This window comes from Paramisgurnus dabryanus, chromosome 1 (assembly GCF_030506205.2).
Source record: "Paramisgurnus dabryanus chromosome 1, PD_genome_1.1, whole genome shotgun sequence".
NCBI lineage: Eukaryota > Metazoa > Chordata > Actinopteri > Cypriniformes > Cobitidae > Paramisgurnus > Paramisgurnus dabryanus.
In genome coordinates, this window is record NC_133337.1 from 53,875,976 (window position 1) to 53,903,869 (window position 27,894).

Genomic DNA, 27,894 nt, shown 5'->3' on the forward strand with positions numbered 1-27,894 from the left:
AAATTCCACATATCTGAGTGAATGTGACAGCAGAAAAGTTTTTTAACTAAATTAAGACCTTAAAATAAACTTAGCAAATACACTGAATGCAGTCTATAAGGAACTAAATGAGTTTCAGTTGTTTCAGTAATGCACTGTTATTACTACAATTTAAAGTTGTGAATTGGATTACTTTCTTTTATGCGTTAAGTCTTCATAAAGTTTTAATTAAGCTTTCAACACATTTCCCATCCTCTGTTCTACGTTAGATATATGAAACCAAGTTATGAAAATAAAACAAGTCCATGGAAGGAGTTTATTCATGAGCAACCATAATACACAAAGAAATTTCCTCTCAAACACTTCATTCACATTCACCAAATACTGTGAATCAGACACTACTAAGTAAACACATCGTTTACCCCCAAAATAGCTTGTTTTAAATTTTAAATAATTTCAAAGCCGGATACAAATGTGCACAATGTAGTATAATGAATATATTTTAATGTCGTACCAAATGCAACTGTATGCAAAACATTTTCCTGACCCCAGTTTACATCTCCTATCTCATGCAGAGAAGGCAAATCAACTCCAACCCATACAAAATAATCATGTACAGTTTCTGTATGAAAATAGAAAAAGATATTAAATGCCATATATGTTTTATGCAACAATATAATTATTCATTTTGAAAAGAAAATTGTACAAAGTGGTAGAAACAATCATACTTACAACACTGCAATGCTAACTTACAAAAAAATGTGAAGAATGCAATGTTTCATCGGTTTATTGTGCAATATTATTAAACAACTTGTTGAATTTATCTATCTACATGAACTTGCAGTTATTGTAATGCCAGCAGTGACAAATAGCAATAGGAATACTACTGTAACATTACAATATTTGCACTTATTTCCATAATAAAGTAAGCAATGACTTTCTGAAGTTTTTGGCTGAGCTCACTATTTTCAGTCTTTGGATGTGCTAATAAATTTTTTCTTCATTTTCTGCCCGTCGTGGAATGCAGCTATAAACAACTTTTCAAAGGATCCACGGCCCACTTTAATCTTGCATGTAAAGAGTCATAAAACATAAGAAAACCAAGCAATAATATGGTAAACTATCTTACAACCACTACACGTTAGTAACTTTTAGAACTGAGATTGACTCACAGATACGGATTACTTCACATGTGTAATAAAATGCATCAAAACAACATATAATAACTTCTGATATTTGTGCAACAAAAGGCACAGCACACATCACAAAAAAATCCTTCATTGCAAGAGTACTACAGGATAATAATCATAAACATATTCAGGTATGATATATCCGTAATGATTGTAAGCAAGCAAACCAATTCACAAGTTAAAATACAAAATACTTTTCGAATATATTTTCATCTGTACAAGTCGATAGCTTAATAAAATAAATACATATTTATTTTTTATTGCATTTTGTGGTGATAATATACATTATCAGATTGCTACGTTGAAAAGCTCAAACTGCATAATATGAGATATGAAAACTATATGGGTGCACAGTCTAAGCAATTTTAAAGCAATTACAATTAATACTGTCTGATACAGTTAAGATTAAAGCTGGAGAGCAGGATTTCACACAAAATATCCTGGACTTGTTTCAGCTTTCTTCTTAGCTGCCAGTTTTTCCCACCTGTAAACCAGATTTCACGCTTTCCTTTTAACATTTCTTACAAAAATAGTTTGCTCTGTGATTTAAAGCACAGTGTAATGTAACTGATTTAGCTGCTACCTCGTCAGTTCAATTCATTGCTTTGATACATCAATGCCTCCCCCTTTCCTCTCATTGGTAATACTACAGAAATAAGAAGTGCAAGGATTTGTGTCTTTCTTCTTGTTGTTGCTTAATGGCACATTAATGACACTGTGTTCTGTGACAGTCCAACAGAACTCCAGCATTTGCTGGTGCAGAGAAACTTAAGTTTCTTGAGAAAATGATTAAGGTCTACACAGACTGATTTGTAACTATTCGTGTAATGTCTGAGCTTTGCTTGAAATACATTATACATTCAAATCTCATTATTATAGACTTTCGATGATAGTTAACTATTACAGCCATCAAGAAGTATGTAGAAATTAGTCTTAATATGTATCATGAAGCTCATCTGCCTGCGTATGAACTTCTGTGACTGTTGTTAATGAAGCGAGAGGCCTAAAGATATCCAGTTCTGTTTCATTAGAGCAGATATTCCAGAAAGGTCACACGTTTGCTTCGACAGCGTCCAAGTTCAGACTCGCTCCACACGACTGGGGTCATATGCATCTGAAGACAAATACAACATATTTTATATAAACCATTCTGGCAGAGAAACACAGGAGAAGTTACTTTGCAGAGGAATGTGTCTATACAGTATAATACATCAGACCACAGTTCCCTCTTGTGGTGAGGAAACCTTATTACTGATCGACCCTTCAATGTAATGTAAATGTAAATACAGTGGCATAGCAACGAAATTTAAATGGTTAAGTTATTAATGATGGTTAAGAACATCAAGCAACAGATATTTAACATTACAGCAGTATATTTAAACCCTGCACTGTCAGAAAAACTGTACATTTTCTGTTGCTGGTTTGGTACCCTAAGTTTCCGTATGGACCTTTTCAGGTATGCTAAGTAAATTCAATGTTGTACTTTTTTGGGGTACATAACTGTACCTTAAATATATATTGTTAGATCTAAACAGTTAACTGTTTTGTACCCCAAAATTTAACTGGAACAAAATTGTTCCTTAGAGCAATGGTTCTTAAAAAAATTTCCCAGTGCGGCCCCCCATATGTACGGTGAATACCATATGACAAAAAAACTTACAATTTTAAAACCAAAAATATAAAATTATACAACCTAGTGCTGTTGGTTAGTAGCCTTATTTTTCTCAGGTTTAATTACACAGAACACATGATAAATTAATGTATTATAAAATGTCATAAAACTGGGGCCCCCTGGCACCATCTCGCGGCCCCCAGTTTGAGAACCACTGCCTTAAGGGGGTCACACACCGGCACACGCAGCTCAGCTTTTTTTAGAACGGCGCTGCACTGAGCTGCGCATCCGGTGTGCGACCCCCCCCCCCCCCTTAGAGTACGCAATAGGTCCTTTGGGTATAAAATTGTACCCCAAAAGGTACATTTCAATGTGTTATATACTCATAAAGGTACACTGAAAAAAACACTGGTTGCACATGATAAAATTAAGTTTCTTAATTTTTTTAAAGTTGTTGGATCTACATAATTCAATTACGTACACCAGTTCTTAAACTGAAATAAATGTTAATTAATGTTAATTTCATTTTAAGAAAACTTTATTTAATCATGTGCAACCAGTGTAAATAAGCACAGTTAGACAATAACTGCATTTGTTGGGTTTTGTTACTTCTGGTTTGTGCATTTTAGTATGTCGTGTCACAAAATCTTTTGGGAGTGTCCTTTTTTGTCACTAATGTATACTGTAAGTTCCTCATTTAAAACAAAAAAACACATGCACAGGCTATTTTTCTGATGACTGGACTCTATCATAAGTGGTTTATGAAAACATAAAAAGATGGTTAAATAAATTGGAAATAAAAACATTCTCTGAACAGTTATAATTTAAATATTTAATGTAACATCCATAACACTGGAATTGCATAATTGTGTAATATAATTATGTAATACAATATAATATTTCCACTATTATAGTGCTTATTATACTGAAACTTATACTACAATATACATTAAAATATTAATTTTACCTATACTCTTAAGTCAATATTAGTGAATAGGACTTTACATGCAGCCTCACAAACCTAATAATAGTAAACTAATAATAGTACTGACCTGAGATACATAGTTTGTCGTCCTCCTCTATTGCAGACACCACATTATCCATGTTGAATGGTTGTGGCAGGGTAATCTCTCTTTTTGCAACCTTTCCACTACGAGGCTGTGGGATTGGACGTGCCATAGACTTTGGTGGCTGACTTGATCTGTCTTGTATCAGGTCATTTGCTGTCACTTTCTCCTCCTCTTGAGCCTCATCCTCCTCATGCATATAACTGGTAATGTCCCTGTTTTCTCCTGCTGCACACTCAATAAATTGGTCCATCTGCTTCAGTGTTTGGTCCACTTTAACTGATTCTGTTAGTTCTTCTTCATCTTCAGAGCCTTGTTCTTCCTCAGTCTCTTTGGCCAGGGTGATCCTGGTGACTGTTCTCACTGATGACTCCCTGTTGATTTCTTCTTTTGCATAGATGCTGTGCTCCAGGGATGCTTGATCATTAGTAAATGCTTGCAAATGGTCCCATGGTGCTTCTGTAACCTCATCAAAAACTTTCATGTCTCCTCCACCAACAGTTAAGGTCAACTCCTCATGTTCTGTCAGTGGAAGCGACAAACATAAGTTACTTGGAGGAAACTCGGGCAACTCCAGAACTCCAGAGGGAACTTTGTGGCCGTGTTTCTCTGCATTAAGTAAACCATCTCTAGACTCTGGATCTACTCCAAGTTCTACCTCACAACTGTTCTGTTCTGTCCCACCTTCATGACTTTCCATAGACCTGCATGGCACTTCCTCAGACTCTCTACTGACATTCTTTGTCTCCTCATTTGAGCTAATCTCTTTGGTTTGTATTGGAAAGGCTAAACCATCTGTGACTTCTGAAGTGGTTTCTGCCTCTTTTTCATCGCCCTGATCAACAACCAGGCTTTCAACTGGTACGGCAATGCCAAGTATCCTGGCAGCACGTTCCTCAATGGACTCGTTTTCAGGAATGCCTTTGGCAGACTGGACTTGGTAAAGGTTACTAAAGTCTTCTGTCTGCATGCTGTTGGCCTTCTCTTGACTCAATAGAGTCTCAAGGTGTTCATCTGCCAGCGTCTTTTCATTACTCCAGCTGAGATACTCTGAATACCAATTGTCATCGTCGTCTTCGTAATTTGCTTTGAACCTAGAATGGAGACTCTTGATTGTACGGATACGTGAGGACCTGCCCGATTTGCCAGCTTCCCCTCCTGCTTTATTCTCATTGAGGGCTTCGGAATTAAAGACATTGTTATTGTTCAAGCTTTGAGTACCTTCAGCTAACTCAGGGCTGTGCGTGCTTAGATCTCCGCTACTGTCTGATGATGTAATATGTAAGGTCTCACAGACCTCCGAATTATCTGAAGGGCTGGTTAACATAGGAGACTCAGGACTCATGTATGTGGGTGATCCTGACGTCACCGTGTCTGGAATGGCGGTGTACACTGTTAAGCCAACATCCTTAAGCAAGCACTCTTTCGGCACTGTGATATCCTGCCTATGCATTCCTGGATTCATATGCTCCTTTTGGAGAACCTCAAAGTTTACATAAATGTTGCCTTTGGCCTCGTGTATTTCTTGGGTTTGGGTTTCCAAGTTTATCTTCGCCCTGGAGGAGTATTCTGGGTGTCCTGCTATTCTGCCTCTACTTCCTGAATCTGACATTACATTTAAGTTATTTCTTTTCAAATGCTTCTCTGTGACCTGCACTACATGTGACGCCTGGTCAGTTTCCTCCGTTAACCTAAGTGGGTCTGTTTCCTCTCCTCTATTGTTGACCTCTGAGCTAGCACTGCTTAGTTCCAGGATATTGTTTAATGCGTCATCCAGCTCCTGTATATTTTGGTCAACATTTGGACACTTGCCTGTCTGATCTTGTATCTCTTTATTAAAAGACTCCAGCTCCCCAATGGCATCCCATCTTCTTCTATTCACTGGCTTTAAAAGGAACTGTCCAAAAACTTCTTGGCCATCTGCTGTTTGATCTTTCTGTGCAGTCTTTCTTAGCAAAAGCTGACGGTCTGGCGACGGTGGTGTTGGTGATGACTGGGATAAAGTGGGGCTCTTTATACTTGAATTGCTGCCAGCACGAGTTCTGGAAAATGCACTGTTGCTGGAAGGGTTGAGATCTTTTTGACCAATCATGGGATATCCGTAGTTGGCACTACAGTTAGCTCCATCCTCATTATTTGTGGTAGCGTGAAGGGAGGGTAAGTCATTTGACATCTGGACAGGAGCTCCTTGAGAATGGGTGTTTCGTGAAACTTCGGGAGAACCTGTCTGAGTTTCCTGGTTCCTGTACTGATCACCAGGCCAGGATCCTGCATAAAACAATTCATCGTCTTGGCTTGCATTAAAAGACCTAACATCTACAACCTCTTTCCTCAATGGGGAATTTTTAGAGGTTTTAATAGATAGTGAGCTGCTGGATTGTAATTGCAAGTCTTTGATAACTGGAGTTATTGAAAGGTTTTGGTTGTCAGGTTGTATTGCTGTGTTCTCTATAGAGTTTGCCACTTTTTCATTGTTATTTGGGTCAGAGACAACTTTGTTTGCTTGCATATTTATAGGGACAGAAACCAGGCAAAACATTGTCTCTTTGAGCCTCTTTTTCGAGTTTTTCTTATTCTCACCAACAGTTTTCGGCTCAATTTTCTTTACTTGTGTTACCGTCTCAATGTAACTTTGATTTGATGTCATATGAAGAGCAATTGTATTGCCATGGTCAGCTGGATCCCTATTGCAGTTTGGATCTGATACTGTGTTTGATCTTTCTGTCTCTTTCAAGACTTCCCTTTGCATACTGTTCTCATTAACAGAAGGGACCCTTATATTGCTCTGACTTGGTTCAGTGTGGTCCAATGGTTTCTCTTTGAGTGGAAATGCACTTTCAGTGCTCTTCTCAGTTATGTGGTTGACTGGAATCTCGTTTCTGATGTTTCTGATTTTGTCTGCGTCTGTCAAAGAGTTGCCATCTATTCCTGTTCCTGAAATGTGCCTGACGCGAGGGTCATCAAAGGGAATGTATTGAACATTACCCATCCGTTCTTCGCCGTAGCCGGGATATCCCTGTCTCCTGCAGGGCATACTTCTTCCATCTCTGTAATGATCTGGCCAAGCCAATCCAGTCTGCCTGATAAACCATTCCTGCACTTCTGTCATGGCAGATCCCTGCATATAATGGTCACCTCTGTACTGGTGGTTACCCATTGAGATGGGATAAGTTCTGTGCCCTGCTTTAACCACAGGCTGCCTCCTGTAGGATGGCGGAGGGATATAACCAGGGGGCTCTGAGCCAGAGCCTCCAAGTTCTTGTACAAAGTATTCTTGCCTCGAGAAAGGCAGTGGAGTCCTGTCTCTGGCACGAGGGGGGATATCCCCTGTAAGAATCTCGGCGCTCCCACGCATCTGCTGGTGCACCTCATAAGATGGAGGTCTAAGAGGTCGACTGAATCGGGGTTTCAGTGGTGGTGCGGACTGTGCACCTGACCGGTCTGTATACCTCTCCCTTCTCTCTGCATCACTAAGATGTCTTCCATGAGGTTCTCGTGTATGATGGCCATTTAACCTATAGCTTCCATATGAATCCTGCCCGGAGGTTGGTATGCTAAAGTACTGTAGGTTTTCTGATTGAAGAGCCATTCTGGGCAGTGACTGAGACTTGCTTTTGGTTCTGAGTGGAACAGCTCCTTCTGCTGTCCGTGGCCTGCGTTGCTCCTGTGCCACCTCATTTTCGGATGGCTGACGACTCATGCTGGTCATTGGACGCCATTCTTCCGTTCCCAAACTCTGGTATTTCCTTTCAGCTGCAATTCTCCACTGGTGCAGGGCCATCTCTCTCTCCCTGGCACGTGTGCTTTCTGCCCTGCGCTGTCTCACACGGTTATGCTCCTCTGTGCTTAAGGCCGATTCTGGTCTCCTCTGCATGCCCTCTGGCTTGTTGGGAACCCCTCCTGAACTTCCACGTGGGTCCCTGTAGTCGGCATAATCCAGAAGCACACTGAAGTCCTGACCTCTTCTTCGCCAGTAGGACACATCTTGCTCAGATCTAGGCTGGGAATGTATTCCTCTGTGGCTTTCGTAAAACCTGCACAAAAAAGAATGTCAAATATTACATTTCAAAAGCTATACTACAGGCGGTAGCAGAAGTATTTTAAGATTTTAAGACAAAAATATGAATATTAATTATACACAAAAAAATATCTTGATTCTAGCACTTCAGTTCAGTGGTTCTTAACTAGTGGGTCAAAATCGAAAAGTAGGTCACACATCTTTTCTAAAAGACTCAAGGACAGCAGAGATAAAGAACACAATATATCATGCAGAATAAGGTACAAAATAAACAGGTTTAGTGATGCTTTAAAAGAGTAGAAAACCCTGCATAATGATTTATTTTGTTACTGATGTCAACTGGGGTTCATCATGTTAAACACTGCAATACTCTGGTGTATCATCTATCCCCTAAAGAGCAAATACAGGCAGATGTCAATAAGGACAAATTGCTTGATATGCCCTACTGTTCGATGTACAAGACTTTACATTGAATTTTACAATAACACCGTACCAAAACTGTTTTTATAAGCCAAAGTAAACAAAAATGTCAAATAAAAAACAAGCATTCATCATCAATAATAATGAAAAATGCATATAGTTTATGGTAATATTAGAGGGATAATTCACCCAAAAATGAAAATATGTCATAATTTACTTTAATGTTGTTAAAAACCTGTATATATACTCTTAGAAAGGATGTGTTAAAAACAACACAATCAGTGTTAGTTTTGGCACAAACCCTAAATGCGTAAAAACACAAAATACACACATCTCTTTGGAACAACACATTTTGTGTTACTTTTAACACAATTTGTGTTGTCCCTTTAATTTATTTTAACACAAAATCAACACAAAATGACACATAATGTGTATAAATACATATAATATTAAAGTAGCATATTTCTTTGTTCTAATGAACACAAAGATATTTTGAGAAACGTTTGTAACCAAAGCCTTATCGACTTCCATAGTATTCTTTTTAACTACACTGTAAAAAAAAATGCAGCATAAAGTTAAAACAACTTGGTTTTGCAAGTTAAATCAACAGACTTTTTAAGTTTTGACCTGAATAGTTGTTTAAAGGGATAGTTCACCTTCAAATGAAAATTCTGTCATAATTTACTCATCCTCATGTTGTTCTAAACCTGTATGAATTTCTTTTTTCTAATGAACACAAAGATGATATTTTGTGAAATGATGGTAAACACAAAGCAGATAGTGACCGTTGACTTCTATAGTAAGGAAAAATATTTTGAAAGTTTTGTGATAAATGATGAAGAAAATATTTTGATAAATGATGGTAAGCACAGATTTGACGATACCCATTAAATTCCAGCATATTTTTTTATTCCTACTGTGGAAGTCTATGGTCACTTACTGCTGTGTGTTTACCATCATTTCTCAAAATATCTTCTTTTGTGTTTATCAGAAAAAAGAAATTCATACAGGTTTAGAACAACATGAGGATGAGTAAATTATGACAGAATTTTCATTTTAAGGTGAACAATCCCTTTAAGTAACATATGTTGATTTTTACAGTGTACTATGGAAGTCAATGGGGCTTCTGATCGGTGAACTATCCCTTAAATAGATCGATTCAATAATTGCACACTGTATAAAATATTTGCTGCCTTAATTTTTTTGTTCAATTAACTTACTATTATTTATCTTGATAAGAGATAAGTTTCTACAACTTATAAAATGAGGTTGACTTTTATCAAATATATTTTATAAGTTATAACAACTCATCTCTAGTCAAGATAAATAATAGTAAGTTAAAATGATGTGTAAATCTGATTGAACAAAACAATTTAAATCAGCAAATTATTTTTTACAGTGCATTTTAAGTTGACATTTTGTTTACTTGGGTCAGTTTTGGTACTGTGTTATTGTAAAATACAATGTTAAAGTCTTGGTAATGCAAGCCACAATTTAGCATTAAATGTCACTATGCAAGCTCATACAGTGACATCCCACTAACACAAAACTAAGGAATGAGTTTGCTGTTGTTGACAACGTGGTCAGCAAAGCAGCAGACCTCCAGAGGCACCATAGATTTGGAGGTTATTAAGGTGCAAGCAAACTAAGATAAATGAGCCTTTTTTCAGAAGCAGGGAATTAACATGGCTTGCTGTAGCCTGGTGCAAGCAGTTGAGTCAGCACTGAAGGTCTATTTTCTCATCAATATCATGGCAGCAGGAAGCATATGATCTGCATCTTAAACAATCCTGACCTGCACCCATTGAAGGATCATAGCGTAATAGCAGTCAGTGGCGGAGCTGCGTCCATTAGCTGCCCTGAACTGCTGAGTCTGAAACACCATGCAATTACTTGAAAATGCAAAGATGCGGGCCATAGCTTAATAGCGTGACAATAATGTTGTCTGAATTGATTTGCAGTGATTAGTGCAACATTAAATATCCCATCAGTTCAAAAATCAATCAGTCAGTCAGTCAGTCACTGTCTGTCTGTCTGTCTATCAATGACATTGACACAAGGACATTATGTCTGTCTGATGAATTGATTGATTAATGAACATATGTATATAAATGAAAACAAAAATAATAATGTTCACGTAAAAAATCAAGTGACCTCTAAAAACATGTATTTTTTACAAACCAATCTCTGAAGCTGTTCTGCGACAATAAGGCTGACAGGATGCAGATATTCACATTTATCTTGATCGTGCTATTAATAACAGCGTTTTATAAAAGATTATAAGGAATAAGGAACTGAATATTGAGCTCACAAAGGGCTCGTGGGAATGTAGTTTACAGCTCGCTCTGCCTGCAGAACTGAGCATGCTCAGTAGAGGGTGCTGCGGGATTTCAGTACTGTTTACCCCAGCACGGTCCCGTGTGACTAAGAGGAAATAAAAACCGCACTGCAAAAATCTGCTAAACATAGTTAATGAATTCATCGGCTACAGGGTAAGGAGGAGTGAGGTATGAAGCAGTGCAGGGATGCAAGAGAGTAAAGGAAACTGAAAATGATTTTAGAAAAAAATGACATGAAGATGAAAGAGCAAACAAAAATATGAGAGATTATAAGGGGAGGGGAGGAATAAAAACAGAAGAAGTCGTCCTTGACAGCTCCAACCTTTACATAACACTCTCAAACTCAGATCAAAGAAACAACTGGAAGAGAGTTAAAGGTGATGCATAGAAAAAAAGGTAAAAACTCACCCGCTGTCTGTGGTCAGACTATCTTCAGGCAGACGTCCATCTCGGAGGTTACCGTTGTCCACGTCTTGCGTTCTTTGCTTTCTGACCCTGTTTTCTGTGTCACTGGGGAATCCCCTGGCAGGAGTCTGTCTGATTCCTCCACCGCTGTAAACATGGTCCCCCTCATAGCCGTTTACCGCGCTGTGTCCTTTCCGCTTCTCTTCGATTTCACACCGGCTGTCGCTTCGTGTTGGCAGACGTTTTTCATAGGTTGCGGGGTGGGGGGACGACGAGTGTGAAACGGGGACATTGTTGCTGTTCCTTTGTGGGACTTTGTATCCGTGAGAAATGAGAAGGTCTTCCACGCTGTACATGGCTAAGCAGTGTGTTGTTGCTTTTAGTGGCGTGTGGATGTGAGTGTCAGATGAATTCCGCTTCTAGACCAGATGAAGCAAGCTCATGAACAGCTGCACAGGAGAGGCCATCACTATGAAGAAAAGATAGAAAACAGGACAGTGAGAAAGCAAGAGGGGGAAGAGAGAGATAAGGAGTATGAGAGAGAAGGAGAGGGCGAGCGAGGGAGAGAGAGAAAGAGAGAGAGGTGAGGTTAAAACGATTTTGTCTTTTTTAAGAGGATAGCTGATTGCCCCCAGTCAGAAGGGATAGAGAGCAAAAAGCCCTGCTATGCCACAAGAGAATTCACTGTCTGTTTGTCTATCCACTGAACCAGCCCATTTTTTGCCTCACACCCTGCCTTCTACAATTTCTTCTGTTCTTCAGCCAAAACATAAAATCTATCCAGATCTCTGGATACCTCACTTGCAAAACTTGCAGGTGTTGTGGAAAATCCAGAGCCATAGAGTTAAACAGTTTAATTTGTGATTATCTGAACAAATTCTAGTGTGTGTGTGTGTGCAGGTTTGACTGCACTTGGGGCAAAATACCATTTGATTAGCTCAGACAAATAATTTTGTGCATACTAACATGACATCAAGGGGTCTGTGTGTATGTGTGTTTGCTGTCGGTACCAACTAAATCTCAAATCCATATCCATAAATCAAATCTAGAAGGGAGAAACGAAATCGAATCTAGGAAGATCAACATCTGTGCATTTAAATATCCAACAGAATAAACTGATGCCGGTTAAACGGTATAGACAAGAGGAATGAACAAACAAATCTTACAGAGAGGTTACCTAACTTGCTCTAAACAAGAAGGAGGGAGAGAAACAGAGAGATGCCTACAACATTGCTTACAATCTCCCATCATTATTAAGATTACTGTTGGTTTCTTGATCTGCAAAGGGTGAAGTCCGGAGCTTAGATTTTTGCAATATCTGAATGGTCTCTCAGTTCAGCATTCATAATCTTTCAAAAGCAAAATCTTTTTGTGGACAAATTCATCATTTTTTTTCTGTCAGTCTTTAGATACACTAAGATGTCCCTGTTGATGCTAACTTATTGATTTTTGAAAGCGAGACAGATAAGAAATGAGGTGACAGTCAGGTGATGTCTCAAGGTAAAAGCGTGAAAATAAAGTCACATTATTTTCTCACTGAAGACATTGTAGCAACATGGGTCATTCCACCGAATCGGTGCCATTTGCATGTACTAACTCATCAAAATTGAAGTTGATATTTTTCTTTTTTTAACACTTAATCTAATAAAAAAAAATTTACTTTCTTGGTCAATCTCAGGTAACTAGTTTATTTGTAAACATGGTTTCTTATGGAGGCATTTTGATAACAGGACTGAAAGTAACAGGACTGAGTTTTTAGCACAGATTTAGCAAAAACATGAAATATAGCAGCAGTAAATATGTGCTAAAAGCATAAAGACACTTAGCAAATTCTAGTGATTTACCAAAATGTTTTATTTTAAAATAATCCGATAACATCAAAGAAATAATATAGGTAACAGGACTGAACAAGATTGACATTAACATCAATATCATAAATATATACAGAAAAGAACATTAGAAAAGTGACTTTTGATCTTCACATGACCTTCAGAAGATCCAGATAATGTCACTTCCTCTTGAAAATGTGACTCGCGGGATATTTCTTAATTTTCAGAGGGAGGAACATGTTGGGTAACAGGACTGAGTGAAATCCTGGGGAAATAACTTAAATGTGCATTTATCTAAAATATTATGACTTTTCAATAGGGGTGCAACGGATCACAAAACTCACGGTTCGGATCACATTAAGGTTTTTGAGGCACGGATCGGATAATTTTTCGGATCAGCAAAAAAAAGTATGGGAAAAATCTAATAATCAAGAAATTACAAACATATATATAAAAAAAGAACAAAGTTGCACATTAAGTAAGGTCTAAAATCATTAGATACAGAAATCAAATGAATAATAACACTACATTGTATTAATTAGGGATGCACCGATACCACTTTTTTGGAATACGAGTACGAGTACTTGCATTTCAGTACTTGCCGATACCAATACTGAGTACTTAATAAAAAACATGATTTCAATTTACAGGTAACAGCTTTAGTCATATAATTTAACAAAAAAATAAAGGACTAGTTTTCCAGTTTGTTGTAAACTCTGCCTCTTTGGACAACACAAGAGGCATTACCCCTTACACGCCGCTCAAACATAGACATTTCTCAGAACGTGGTATCGATTCCAGGTATCAGGGGACTTTTAACGAGTACGAGTACTTTAGAAAATGTGGTATCGAGGCCAATACCGATACCTAGTATTAATTAAATGTAATTATTATTTTTTAAAGCTTCAGAAGTGATTTCTCTTTGTCTTGTGTTGTTTAATTAACATTAATGACACAGACTGAAGTGGGTCAATTGGGCTTACTGTCTCTTTAAGACCAAATATTCACAGACTGCATATCTCTCCGAGTCCCCTTAAACGCGTGCGCACAAACACAGACGGAGGGCGAATTACAAACAGCACAGCATAAACAGTCTAACACAACAAAAACGTTACGTTGTTTTCATTGCTCTATTAGCCAAATGTATTTTAATGCACTACAGTATGAGAGAGAGTAGCGCAACTCTCTGAAGTTTACACATCAAGAGTTCTGATCTTTGAAGGATGATTACGTTGGACTCGAGCTGGACTGGACGCATTCAACCGCACGTGCGTTTGTGCGTAAAGTAAACTGCTCACTTTAGCGCCTTTTTGCAGTTAAACTGTTTAAAATCACTTGAATGTTAACACTTGCAAACCTTTGAAACACTTACAAATGATAAACTTTCCCTATTTAAATTTGCGTATTAATCAGCGAATCACATGCGAGCCGAACCGTGGGTCACATTTTTATACATACAGTCTTGTTTAGGGCTGGGTTTCGATTCAAATTTCAAGAATCGATTCGATTCCGATTCTCAAGATCTTGGATCGATTATCATTGTTCGATTCGATTCAATTCGATCCGATCCGATCTGATCCGATCTTCGAGATTTAGATAAGTGTTTTTGAAAAAAGCCCGAAATGGTGCCAGATAGGGGTGCATGGCATGACCAAAAATCTATTCCATGAGTCATTTTATCAGTATATTTCATGGTATACATGTTTTTCAGTTTTTTGGATTATAAAAATGTGCAGTTATTTGCCACTCACTATAGCTTTTAACTGCTCACCACAGTTTTAAAATATGGACAATTTAAAGTTAATAATGTTAAAGTGAAAATGCCCAGATGATAACAACAGATTAAGTCTTGATAGACAGAATCTTGTTTTTAATTGAGTTATTAATTTTAAAGACTATTGAAGCTATAGTATGCATTGTATTTTGTATTTATGCATACATTACATTAAAAATAGGCAGTATGTAAAATGAACAGGTATAAATTTATGCACAAACCTACAGACAGGATAAATACCTGTATATGAGAGACGGACCTCTTTATAGATATTATGACGGGTGCTATGATGTGATGAAGTCTGTTTTGACGCTCTTTACTTTCTATTACACGTTAACATTTTCGTCTCTTTCTCGTCTTTCTGAACAAAGATGTTTGTACTATAAGCAAATTAGGCGTCAAACTACAGCGCACGTGTCACTGATATAAACGCGAGTTTTGTAATTAGCTTGCTTAAAGTTCAGAAACCTTTACAACTATTAGCATTATTATGTGTAAGAAGAACTCTTTATTTGGCGACCCGTTGCGCGCGCCTCAAGAAACCTCTGCCCGTCAGAGACCGGCTGCATGAGCACAGAGGGAGGGAGGGAGAGAGAGAGAGTTTCACTGGAGACCCGCGGTGGATTCACTGCATGGCGCTTATTATAAAAATTACACAAATAACTCGTTCATTTGTTATGAGTGGATTATTTTACATGTAGATCGCAGCTTTGAGCGTTTCTAGAGTTTTCAAAACAACCGCTTGCTTAACGTTCCTGACGGCTATGTTCGTTTTTTTAATGTCCTTCCACCTTGCGCGCATGCGTAAATTCAATGACGCGGCAAGTTTAAGTTATTAATTATTAAATCGATTCTTTGAGTTACTGATCGATCTTTAGAGATTAACATGAAAATCGATTCAGAATCGGTGAATCGATTTTTTCAACACAGCCCTAGTCTTGTTCAAAATAATAGCAGTACAATGTGACTAACCAGAATAATCAAGGTTTTTAGTATATTTTTTATTGCTACGTGGCAAACAAGTTACCAGTAGGTTCAGTAGATTCTCAGAAAACAAATGAGACCCAGCATTCATGATATGCATGCTCTTAAGGCTGTGCAATTGGGCAATTAGTTGAATTAGTTAAAAAGGGGTGTGTTCAAAAAAATAGCAGTGTGGCATTCAATCACTGAGGTCATCAATTTTGTGAAGAAACAGGTGTGAATCAGGTGGCCCCTATTTAAGGATGAAGCCAACACTTGTTGAACATGCATTTGAAAATGGAAATCGGTCGTTCAAGACATTGTTCAGAAGAACAGCGTACTTTTGGAGAGGGGAAAACCTATAAAGAGGTGCAAAAAATGATAGGCTGTTCAGCTAAAATGATCTCCAATGCCTTAAAATGGAGAGCAAAACCAGAGAGACGTGGAAGAAAACGGAAGACAACCATCAAAATGGATAGAAGAATAACCAGAATGGCAAAGGCTCAGCCAATGATCACCTCCAGGATGATCAAAGACAGTCTGGAGTTACCTGTAAGTACTGTGACAGTTAGAAGACGTCTGTGTGAAGCTAATCTATTTTCAAGAATCCCCCGCAAAGTCCCTCTGTTAAAAAAAAGGCATGTGCAGAAGAGGTTACAATTTGCCAAAGAACACATCAACTGGCCTAAAGAGAAATGGAGGAACATTTTGTGGACTGATGAGAGTAAAATTGTTCTTTTTGGGTCCAAGTGCCACAGGCAGTTTGTGAGACGACCCACAAACTCTGATTTCAAACAACAGTACACAGTGAAGACAGTGAAGCATGGAGGTGCAAGAATCATGATATGGGCATGTTTCTCCTACTATGGTGTTGGGCCTATTTATCGCATACCAGGGATCATGGATCAGTTTGCATATGTTAAAATACTTGAAGAGGTCATGTTGCCCTATGCTGAAGAGGACATGCCCTTGACATGGTTGTTTCAACAAGACAATGACCCAAAACACACTAGTAAACGGGCAAAGTCTTGGTTCCAAACCAACAAAATTAATGTTATGGAGTGGCCAGCCCAATCTCCAGACCTTAATCCAATTGAGAACTTGTGGGGTGATATCAAAAATGCTGTTTCTGAAGCAAAACCAAGAAATGTGAATGAATTGTGGAATGTTGTTAAAGAATCATGGAGTGGAATAACAGCTGAGAGGTGCCACAAGTTGGTTGACTCCATGCCACACAGATGTCAAGCAGTTTTAAAAAACTGTGGTCATACAACTAAATATTAGTTTAGTGATTCACAGGATTGCTAAATCCCAGAAAAAAAAATGTTTGTACAAAATAGTTTTGAGTTTGTACAGTCAAAGGTAGACACTGCTATTTTTTTGAACACACCCCTTTCAACTAATTGCCCAATTGCACAGCCTTAAGAGCGTGCATATCATGAATGCTGGGTCTCATTTGTTTTCTGAGAATCTACTGAACCTACTGGTAACTTGTTTGCCACGCAGCAATAAAAAATATACTAAAAACCTTGATTATTCTGGTTAGTCACATTGTACTGCTATTATTTTGAACAAGACTGTATATGACCTGGGGACAGAAATGGCACAGATTTGGTGGAATGACCAACATGCCTAAATGTTTTACAGAAGAACAATCTAAATCTTTTTGATCTTTATGATGCTTGGTCTTTACCTCTTTCCGTCTCTCTTTATGCAGTTGCAATGTAATTCTCACAGCCCATTATTCTGGGAGTTATACTGCTCCTTTCTTCAGCCAAAGAAAAAACTCTACATATAAGTTTTATCAAAGACATCACTTACCACAAGCCTAATCTTTCAGAAGCATTTGTCTTTCCATCATGCAATGGTCGAAATATGTACCCCCAGCTGTCCCTGGGGCAGTGCCCTTTTAAAACGTACAGCTTTGGACCCAAAGAGTTCATATAAGTACTAAATGTACATATTGGTATAAATTTCTGTACCTAATGATACATATTAGGACCTTTTTAAAGGGTACTGCCCCATTGACAGCTGGGCTGACCACTTTTTTAAGCAGTGAGGTGAAAAAACTTTCTATTGATTTGGTCATTATACTGACCAAAAATATATTTTTTACCCACTACACCCAACCCTCACACAAACATTATTATTAATTTATCTGCAAATCTTTATTTTGAATGCTTGTATGCCATTGTACAATATAGGAACCCCACAACATTCTGTATTCAATCCACCACACAAACACACGTCTACATCCCACAGAAAACACAGCAACATTCAAAAGCCAGACTTTGGCAAAAACTAAAACAATTCTATGGTCCATGGGGATGTTTAATGGCATAGAAAAGTCTGTCTGGTTCAGAATACAGCATAAGTTTAATGACAAACTGCTGCTGAGAGCACGAGTACATTTATACAATTGCAGATCTTTGAGATGATTGCAAACTTTTTTCTTATTAATGACCTGCTTTTATGACTAACACATGTTGCCAGCTAAAAATGTACAAAAGCACAAGCAGACCAGTGATGTCATTAAGATGGTTTAAGCCAAAACTCCACAATAACAGTGAATCATTGGATTCCACTAAGATATTGAGAACTTTGGCTTCCTTAGACTTTTCAACAATAAACATTCGGCATCACCCTTTGTTTTCTGCATTTTTAATTTGCAGCTTAATCTTAAAATAAAAACCTATAAAGACTATACGCTTCATTCTAAGATTAGAATACTTTATCTCTATAGATTTGAAGTTTTGCCTGTTGAGCCAAAAATGCTTTTCTCATAAACAAACACACATTTTTAGATCTCAGATCCTCCCCACCCCGCATTTCCCTCACCAACACACCCACAGAGCCCAGAGCTGCTGCCATGACAGTTTGGTGTCAACTCCTTTTTTCTAGACTTAGTGAGATTTCTGAAGTGTGTTTGAGAAAAACATTAAGGAAAGAAACTTATGAAGAGACAAAGCACATTATCTCTCAAAGTAAAGCTTTTTTGTTTACTTAACAAGCAAGGGATTCTCCCAAAAGTTGTGATTACACTAATCCTAAAGTAAAAAAAACACAAATAATTTTTCGCAATTATATTTGTTAATTTGATACAAGTAAAAATGTACAGTAAATGAGACAAAATGTAGGATGAGATATGTTTTTACTCATTGGGAATGTTTTGGTTTGTTAGGAAAAGTGAGTGTTGAATAGAGGCTGATGGTTTCAGATTAAGGGTGGAAAGTATAAGAGGATTTTTGACATTAAAGGAATAGTCTACTCTTTTGCCATATTAAACTATGTTATTACCTCAACCTAGACAAATTAATACATACTTATCTTTTGTTCAATGCGTGCACTCTACAGCGCGTTATGAATGTGTTAGCATTTAGCCTAGCCCCATTCATTCCTATGATACCAAAAAAGTTTTATTTTGTGGCACCATACTTACTACTACTAGTATAACTCCTCATGTAACAGTCTTTAAATAGGGAAAACATGGAAGTGTTTGGTGGCTTCCCTGTTTGGTACCATAGGAATGAATGGAGCTAGGCTAAATGCTAACACATTCACGACGCGCTGTACAGTGCACGCATTGGAAAAAGATAGATATGTATTAATTCGTCTAAGCTGAGGTAATAACATAGTTTAATATGGCAAAAGGGTAGACTATTCCTTTAAATGCATAAACTACATAGTAGTTAATATTATCTATAGGGCTGCAAGATATATCGCAAGCACCGGTTTATTGCAAAGGTGCATATCGCAATGGTTTGAAATAACCAAATGATTTTAATACATCAAAATGTTATGCAAACTAAAGTCAAAGTTTTAGGTGGATGCCTTAATTTGATGTTAAAGATTTAAACATTATCATATTGCATATATTGCATTTTAGCAAGTTATATAAAGTTATCTATTTATTATAAATAATAATGGCCTGTTATAGTTTTGAAAGAACAGTTCTATTTTATCACAAATAGTAAATATAGACCATTTGCATTGTATGCTGTTGTTTTCCAGCCAAAGCATGTATGACATTTATTTATTTATTTTTTTGGAATAATGTGCGCTGATGAGTTCTGCCCAATAAAAGCAGGAGCGCTCATAAACAGGGCCAATTTTGATTTCATGTCGATTTTAACTTGTCTCAATCTCAGGAGTGACAGAACAACTACGTTGAGATTCATGATGTATTACCTCATCAGACTAATGTCTCCTCACAAATTGCCTAATAACGGTGACATAAATATGAAAGTAATGGCCTGCACAGAAAAGCCCGAAACCACAGCCACTGCTCGTTGACACGCCATCTCGTTCACTTCTAATTCAATGCAAATAAGACTGGAAATTGAGCATCTATCAAACAAAAAACAACAAGCTTGACAACAGTTCTATAAAAAGAGGGCCACACCCCATTATTGTTCCAAAAAAACTCCTACGCTGTCCCTTAAGAGCCACGTGTTCACATTTGGACAACGGTCTGTTCATCGTTAACACTGTTACATCATAACAGTTAACCTCCGCTTCCTGAGGATGTGCATGGTTTGAGGGAAAGCCAATGGCTATGGGTAGAAAAGGCTGAATAAACTTGACAGCTGAATACTGATAGTGAGAGGAAAGAGATGAAGCCAAAACAGAAGAAAAATGCTTCACCCAAGCTGTATTTTGGGCTGACTTAAATATCTTCATCTTGGCAAAAGCAGGATTTTATTTCATTTCGGTTTCACACAAGTATAATGTACTGGCAACTCCACACAATCTTTCCCTATCCACGGCCTGCTCATTCATTTATCTGCATTAGGATCTTATGCAGACTGCGGGGTGTGTTTCAAATGTTTGCCTCCTCTGCTTTAAAAACCGATAAGGTGTAAACTGATCATTCACATTTACCATTTAAATTGTTTTTGTCATAAATAAGATCAAGGATATCAATAAGATGTTTACATAAAAAGATTGAAGATTTCAAATGCTGTACTATTTTTACATCACGGCTGGAATAAAAAAGAGACAAACCCAACCGCTGGGTAAAAATCTTTGCTGGGTTGTTTAAAGGAGCATTTCACCCGTAAAAACATTAATCTTTATTGAAAGTGCGTCATATTTGTAGTCAAAATGTAACATACATTTCGAATTTTGTGCCTATTTGACCGAGAAAAGGGGTGTTTGTAGTCTCACCCCCTCAACAAAGATATTGGACTTCCTGCTTTCAATGATGCAAAATTATGATTTTTACATCATTAAAAGAAGGAAGTCAACACTAAAATCTGTATTTCTCCTGTCTCAGCGGCAACTGAGGAAATGATGAACGACCATTCAAAAACATGACTGGGGTTCTAACTATACAAAGCTTAATGCAAATGGGTGAAGTGTCCCTTTAAGCCCAAATTGCTTGGTTGTTTCATCATGAATGGGTCAAATATGGACATTTTCTAGGTTAATTTAACCCAACGGTCCTTTTTTGGCCCAAGAATGGGTTGAAAATAGCGCAGCATTTTTTAAAGTTTATACAGTTAGAAAAAAATCGTCACTATGTACCCTTACTAAGGCAGTACCTCTGAGATTCTAATATGTAGTGGTAGCCGGTGACTTATTTTTTCGAGGGTGCTCGATGCAAAGTTAGTCACAACATGTATGTAGCCTGTCATGTGTGTGGTTCCTTTTTCAAAATATGTGTTCTGCGCATCGAGAGATACTGTGTGCATCACGTGTCTTGTCAAAATAAGTGCCTGGTGCAGATGCGTCTAATGGGTTTATGATAAAAGTATTATTTTGTGAACGTGAGCGTCTCTTTTATCATAAACGGTTTTTACGCATGTGCAGCAGGCACTTATTTTGACAAAACATGTGATGCACACGGTATCTCTCAAGGCCAGAACACATCTTTATGTGCAAAGGTGTACTTTTTGAAAAAATACAGCCTCAATGACAGTTACACTCTAAAAAATGTTGGGTTATTTTTAACCCGACGTTGGGTCAAAAGGGGACGAATCCAGCCTGTTCGGTTGTAACCAATGCTGGGTTGTTTTAACCCATTGTTGGGTCAAATATAAAAATTCGGGTTAATTAAACACAAAGGCTGGGCTCGACCCTTTTTACCTGTTTATTTTTCAGAGTGTATGGTATATATTTTGACCATTTATTCTGACAGTAGGCTTTGTTCAACTGCAACGTTAGAAAAGGGTTCTGTATACAGCTATATAAAAATGTGCTGATCTATTGGGCCTTTACATTTAATAATTTAACAATTTAACAGAGGAGCCTTATATATTATATACAGAGAGCAGTACAATAGCTTGAGCTGAAATATAATTGCTACAGACAACAGAGAGAAAGAAATAAGTTTTTTTTTTTTTTTTTAAATAGGAACTTAAAAGGGAGTGTCTTTATCCAAAACTATAAATAAAGTCCACACAGAAGATGCAGGCTTCATCTTCACCCACTTCTAGAATGTAATGACAGTCTGCAACAACAGTCAATGACTCTCAAGAAGTAGGTCTAATCTGCATCCTTTGAGGATAGCCAGCTACTCAAAAAAGTCCTGTTATTTTTGAGCTGTGGCCGTGGAAATGACCCTTTAGCTTTCCCTGAAAAGCGTGTTTTCAAAGAAAAGACTACAAGAATGGTGTCGCTGGTGGCACTAGAGAAATGTTTTCAGGCTCTGGTAATTCAATTGGCAGGAGAACCAAAGAATCATCAAAGCAGGAAAGCAAAGCTTTACCAGACTTGAACTATAACCACAGTGCCAAACCAATAAGTCCCCGTTCTTTGTGTTCTACACGGCTGAATATCATTTAGTTTTCATTCCACACATTGCTCATTGATTTCAGAATTACAAAAAGGACTACTGTGCTTATTTACTTTAGCAATAGGTTTCTGCGGTGTGTGGAAAGATCAAAACATGCCATCTCAAATGTCTTCTATGAAACTTAGAAAGCAATGACATTTAAAATTGTGGCTTGGAGTGTTTATACAACCATCGCTGTGGATTAGGGTTTTATTTTTCGATACTGAAATGTGTTGCAACAAAAAATCATTGCCTGGATACTTTCAAGGTCAGCTGCTTTGCTGTGTCTTGTCCTAGGGAAGTATCAGTTTAAGATCGGGATGGACCGTCTGTGCCGAAACTGACATTTTATTACTTAGAATGACATCTACTGATACTGATAGATACTGATAGTTTTGCTTTTTACTCCTTGTTTCAAAGTATTATGTTGTAAAATCCTAAAAGTGCAGAGCATACAAACTGCAGTGGTCATGTCACTCAAAATAATCTCACTGCACGAGTTATGATGCGTTTTTATGCCCTTTTAATTTCCATGATATAATAATATGCCCTGATAATTTGGTTTTTAAAAATTGGCTTATGTCCAACAGTGGGAAAAATTGTGTTTATCTGCCGATACCGATTATAGGACAATACATCAGTGCATCCCTAATTTAAACAAATGAAGTGTTTGGTTCCAAAACGCAATAAATGCCATTTTTGAAAAAAATGAGTTACTGCCAAAATCAGTATTATATCAGGTCAGTATTTAAAAGTAAATTCTTAATTTTATGCTAAATCCAATATCCGCCGTGTTATTCTGTCATCGTTTCTCCCTTTTTTCCCAAAACGCAATAAACGCCACTCCTCCTTTTCTACAGAATGCAATAAATCCGCTCCACAAATTACAGCACACCATTCCACGCAATGTAAAAAAACAATGGCGGCGCGTTGAGTACACGGAGTCCTAGTTTTCCTTATCTACTTTGTACTTCGTGATCAACAAACAAACAAAAACAAAATAATACTTTAATAGCATTGATAAACCTGTGGTTTTCTGTGACGGGAAAGAAACGTAAGAGATCAACATCTAATAATTTACACGAGAGGCACTCGGGAGACGATCGCTTGTTCTCCCGACAGCATCTAGCTTCTCTAGTGCTAACACATTGACCCCAGGGGATCTAATGAAAAACTTTCCATAATTTTACTCAAAGTCAACGAGAATCACAGCTGATCGCTGTGAAAAATGTTAAGGGACGACGTCAAGTATAACCGCGCAGCAATGACAGTGTTCCTAATATGACAAAGTAAGTGTTTTGATTAATGCCATTAATGTTTATTTTTAATCAGTGTATACAACTGTTCAACTAAATGAATATAAAATTAATTCACATTTATACATTGATTCAATAGATTTATAGAATTTTGAAAAAAAAACTTGGATTTATTGCATTTTGTGGAAAAAATAATAAATTTTTATAATAAATCTTTGAAAATCAAGTTATGGATTTGAATTTTTTATGTTTTTATAACCTTAAGATGCTATGTGAAAGTTTGTAACAGAAAAAAGTGGTTTTCATCTTGTCACTTTCTTGGTATAGAAAACATGTTTTTACCGAAATTTGTCAAAATGGATGTATTGCGTTTTGGAACTAAACTCTTCAAATATACACACAAAAGTTAATGACAGAAGGTTAAAAAGCCTTTGACAAAAGCTCTTTTCAGAGAGGAAATGAATTATAGGGCAAATGGTTAAGTCCTGCAGCAGGCTTAATTGTAATTTATTCGCAATGAGGGTCTTAATCTGGAGCCTTTTCTTAGTTAACCTGACTATCCAAGAGACCACAGTGACAAGGTTTATCAGTCAAACACACTCTGATCAAAGAACTGGAACACATAAGCATTCTGCTAATTACTTCTACTATCCTGCCAAAAAATATTATCTCAAATCAAGGGGAACAAAGCTTATTTCAACAAACATCGTCTTTTGCTAAAGTAAAATTGGTGACCATACACTATCATTTAAAAAGTGCAATAGCAGATGTGTATACATATAAAATTAAATAGGGCATCTTCTAATAGCTCATACCCTTCACACCTTAACAGGATATTGCAGCAGGTGGCTCTTTTCATCAGAGGAAAAAGCTGACCAGTGATCCTTATCAGTTTGTATTTCTCTCCTGAGCTTAATCACCAGGCAAATGCATTTGACCAGAGGTATCCATACAGCAGTATGTAGGAAAAGTGCAGCAGTGCATCTGTTTTCCATATGAGTTTAAAGCCTCTAATGTATGACTTCTTAGTACACAAGGGCTATTCCCTATATTAATTGCCATTAGGCCATTATTTTACCGTACTGTTTCATCTGCAGATGGTTGCACTTTGCCTATTTAATGTATTTCACTACCAAATAGCTTGACTGATTTTAAAGTACATGTTCTTTTGTCCCACTTTTATTGCTATGTAATATATAAGAGGGGAGTAAATTTGTGTGGAGAGAGCATGTCTTCATTACTCCGCTCTTCTAAATCAACAAACACACACAAGGTTAAACACTATGTCATTGATTGATGTAAAAAATGTGTTGAGACCTTATTGAGTCCTGTTTTAACAATAAACTGCTGTCTATAATTTGAGTCATGGCTAAATATTTATAGAAGCAAACAAGATTATGTTCAGAATTCAAAACCTGTCTAATGTTTTTATCCTGCAATACAAACAAAATCGATTCCGAGACATCGTTCTCTAAGCAAAATGTTTTCTGAATGAGGCAATTAATCTCTATTATTAAGGATCACTTGTGCTCCCTGTGCATGTTTATAACTGAAAGTGCACTGTAAACATATAAAGTCTATTAAACGAGCTCAAAATCCCCATTCAATCACAGTCTGTATGTAATAAAACAGACTCATTTATAGAGCCGTTTTAATCTGGAAATATTAGATTAAAACTGATAACGTCACTCTGGTCAGCCTGTTTGGTAAGGAACAGCCATCATCACCTCATTCATAAAAAACTCACTTTAAGTGACTAACTGCGTGTGTATAATAGTGCTATCAGCAAATTTCCAGGAAACAGACTCCAGCCCTTTCTCCACGTACCATTAGATAAGTGATGCTGTGTGATTCAGCTCTCTTCCTCTTTCGTCCTTCCGCTGACCTCCCATTCCTTCAGATTTAAGGAATACTTAGGTAGGCTATGGATGTATGTCTTCATAGGTCCTTGTTACTTGACAAAGATACATAGCTCAATCAATATATTGGGTATATAACTATAATAATAAAGCTGACTATTACTTCAATATAGACTACTAGGGCAATACAATTGAATTACATCAACTGGATGTGCACACAATATCAGTTTATAAATAATCACTGTGACAAACTTTCACTCAGTTTTCTGCCTTAGACCTCAACTTGACCTATTCACATTTGCCGTCAAAAGACCATTTGTTTCATCACCTTTCAAGACCAGCTTCTAAGTTTATAGCTTCATAAAACCATTTGAGTTCTTGTTCTGAGCCTTTGGACACAATTGCTCTGGTCAACCAGGTTATATTGAGAACAAAGATCTGCAAGCCACATGAGGACAGACGTGCAGACGTGATTATTTAGACAACTTCCAACAGCCTCCAAACTGGACCTTGGCAGTCGAAAACACGCTTTTCTTCAAAAATATGATATGCTGTCCCAGAATTTCCCTCCGATCAGAAAACATTACTTCACATAGATAAGTGTTCATAATAAACCATACTCCTCCGCTGCCATCTAAGTCAAGGTCAAAAGCAGTTGACAGACCAACAAAAGCCTTTAGAAAATGAACCATGATTTAAGTACATTTTATGTACTACAGTACAAATATTATGGTTAAATTATAAACTATGACTACCATAAACTCTGCTTACTGTAGTAAAACCGTATTTCACTTTTCGTAAGGGTAGCTTCGCAATTGAGTGGCCATCCGGGGCAGAGTTGTTGACCTCGCGCCTCCCGCGCGCTTGACACAGGTCGCTTCCTCTGCACGTGACATGCCTGCCCTTTGAAGTTATTCACTAACCAGTCTGTGTAAACACAACAGGAGGCCGCTTTTCCGGACACTTTAATGACAAATGCCAACACACCAATGGCAAGCTGTCTTATGTAATGACCATCCACATGAGAGTAAAAAAAAAAAGAAAAATAAATAAAGATTGTTGCGCGCGTGATGACACAACACACAAGCCGCGTGCGTGGATGCGAGTGCCGCTTTCCATGCGGTTTCATTTAAGTTGTTAAAACATCCCTTACGGAAAACAAAATTATAGAGTGACCATATGTTTTTTTATTTTAAAACCACAGTAAACCACCACTCAGTCGATCATTACAGGTACCCTATAGAAACACAAAATTTGTAAAACAGTTAAACTCTGGTAATATAAATCAGCCCGCTAAATCAGAACAGCTAGTTCACTTTCACCACAGTAAAACCATGGTTCATTTTCCTAAAGGATTTAATAAACATAACTTGACATCAAAGTTATCATGCTATGTCAAGGATAAACCTCATCCCTGCACTGTATTTTCACCATTTACCTCGCTATGTAGCACACACACACATCTTGCGCACTGCGCCCGACCTCTAAACACATAATTTCAGACAAGCAGCAAGCAAGTCTGCTTTAAAGAGGATGTTTTTTAGATAAAACGGGACAAATATGCTAACAAATCATATATAGTGGCGTGCAATTCATCCCTGTTCAAAATATCATCATGCCTGTACGTATCCAGTACAGATACAGGCACATAACAGGACGCTAGATTCACAAGTGAATGTTATCATGGAGATTTGAGTCCGTTATCTCGCAAGTTTATCCCGATACGCGTCATTCCTAGCCTATATCGAACGGTTACCAGCGTCAGTAGATGAAAGCGCGTTCACGTTAAAAACGCCTCGTGAATTAGCCCGTTTGAAGATATATAATGTCCTTTGGCACGTACCTGAGATGTGCTCTTTCTAAGGTCCCAGGGAATCCTGTTTTTAGTTCCTGATGTTGTGCTGTGCATATCTGAGGGTTGTGCAGAGCAGAGGGATGTGTCTGCTGTGCGTCGGGTGGAGAGGGGAATGGTTCCTCCCAATGTGTGTGGGTAAACTTTTACTGACGAATCTAAAATACACCCCACCCCATCCCATTCCACTATTACACAAACGCCCCATATGAGTCTTTTTCATTCTCAGGATTCATGCTTACATTGGAATTACAATTGTTTTTTTGATACCATATTCTTTTAAAATACTTTACACTTAATAATGCATTAGTGGCACATTTACATTTATGCATTTTGCTGATGCTTTTATCTAAAGTGACTTCCAGTGCATCACAGAGTATACATTTTATCAGCATGCATGTTCCATCGAACCCTTGCCCTTCACTTAGTTACAGGAACACTTAATGTGATTAAAAGCTTCAGTATTGTTTACTTATGATTTCATCATTTTTTTTTAAATCAGGGCATATTTTGAAAATTTACAGTTTGTTGTTTACATCCTTCAATGATTTAAGAC

The 27,894-nt window shown here is 37.5% G+C and overlaps 1 protein-coding gene across 1 annotated transcript; it reads right to left on the reverse strand.

Moving 5' to 3' along the window:
• Positions 1-751: 751 nt before the first annotated feature.
• Positions 752-27,465, reverse strand: jcada (junctional cadherin 5 associated a). The gene is made up of 4 exons (XM_065242336.2): positions 27,330-27,465; positions 11,034-11,499; positions 3,834-7,882; positions 752-2,283 (listed from the first exon to the last, which is right to left on the reverse strand). The coding sequence occupies exons 2-4, from the start codon at positions 11,384-11,386 to the stop codon at positions 2,249-2,251; spliced, it is 4,437 nt and encodes a 1,478-aa protein (XP_065098408.1). The 5' UTR covers positions 11,387-11,499; positions 27,330-27,465; the 3' UTR covers positions 752-2,248.
• Between the last annotated feature and the right edge of the window lie 429 nt (positions 27,466-27,894).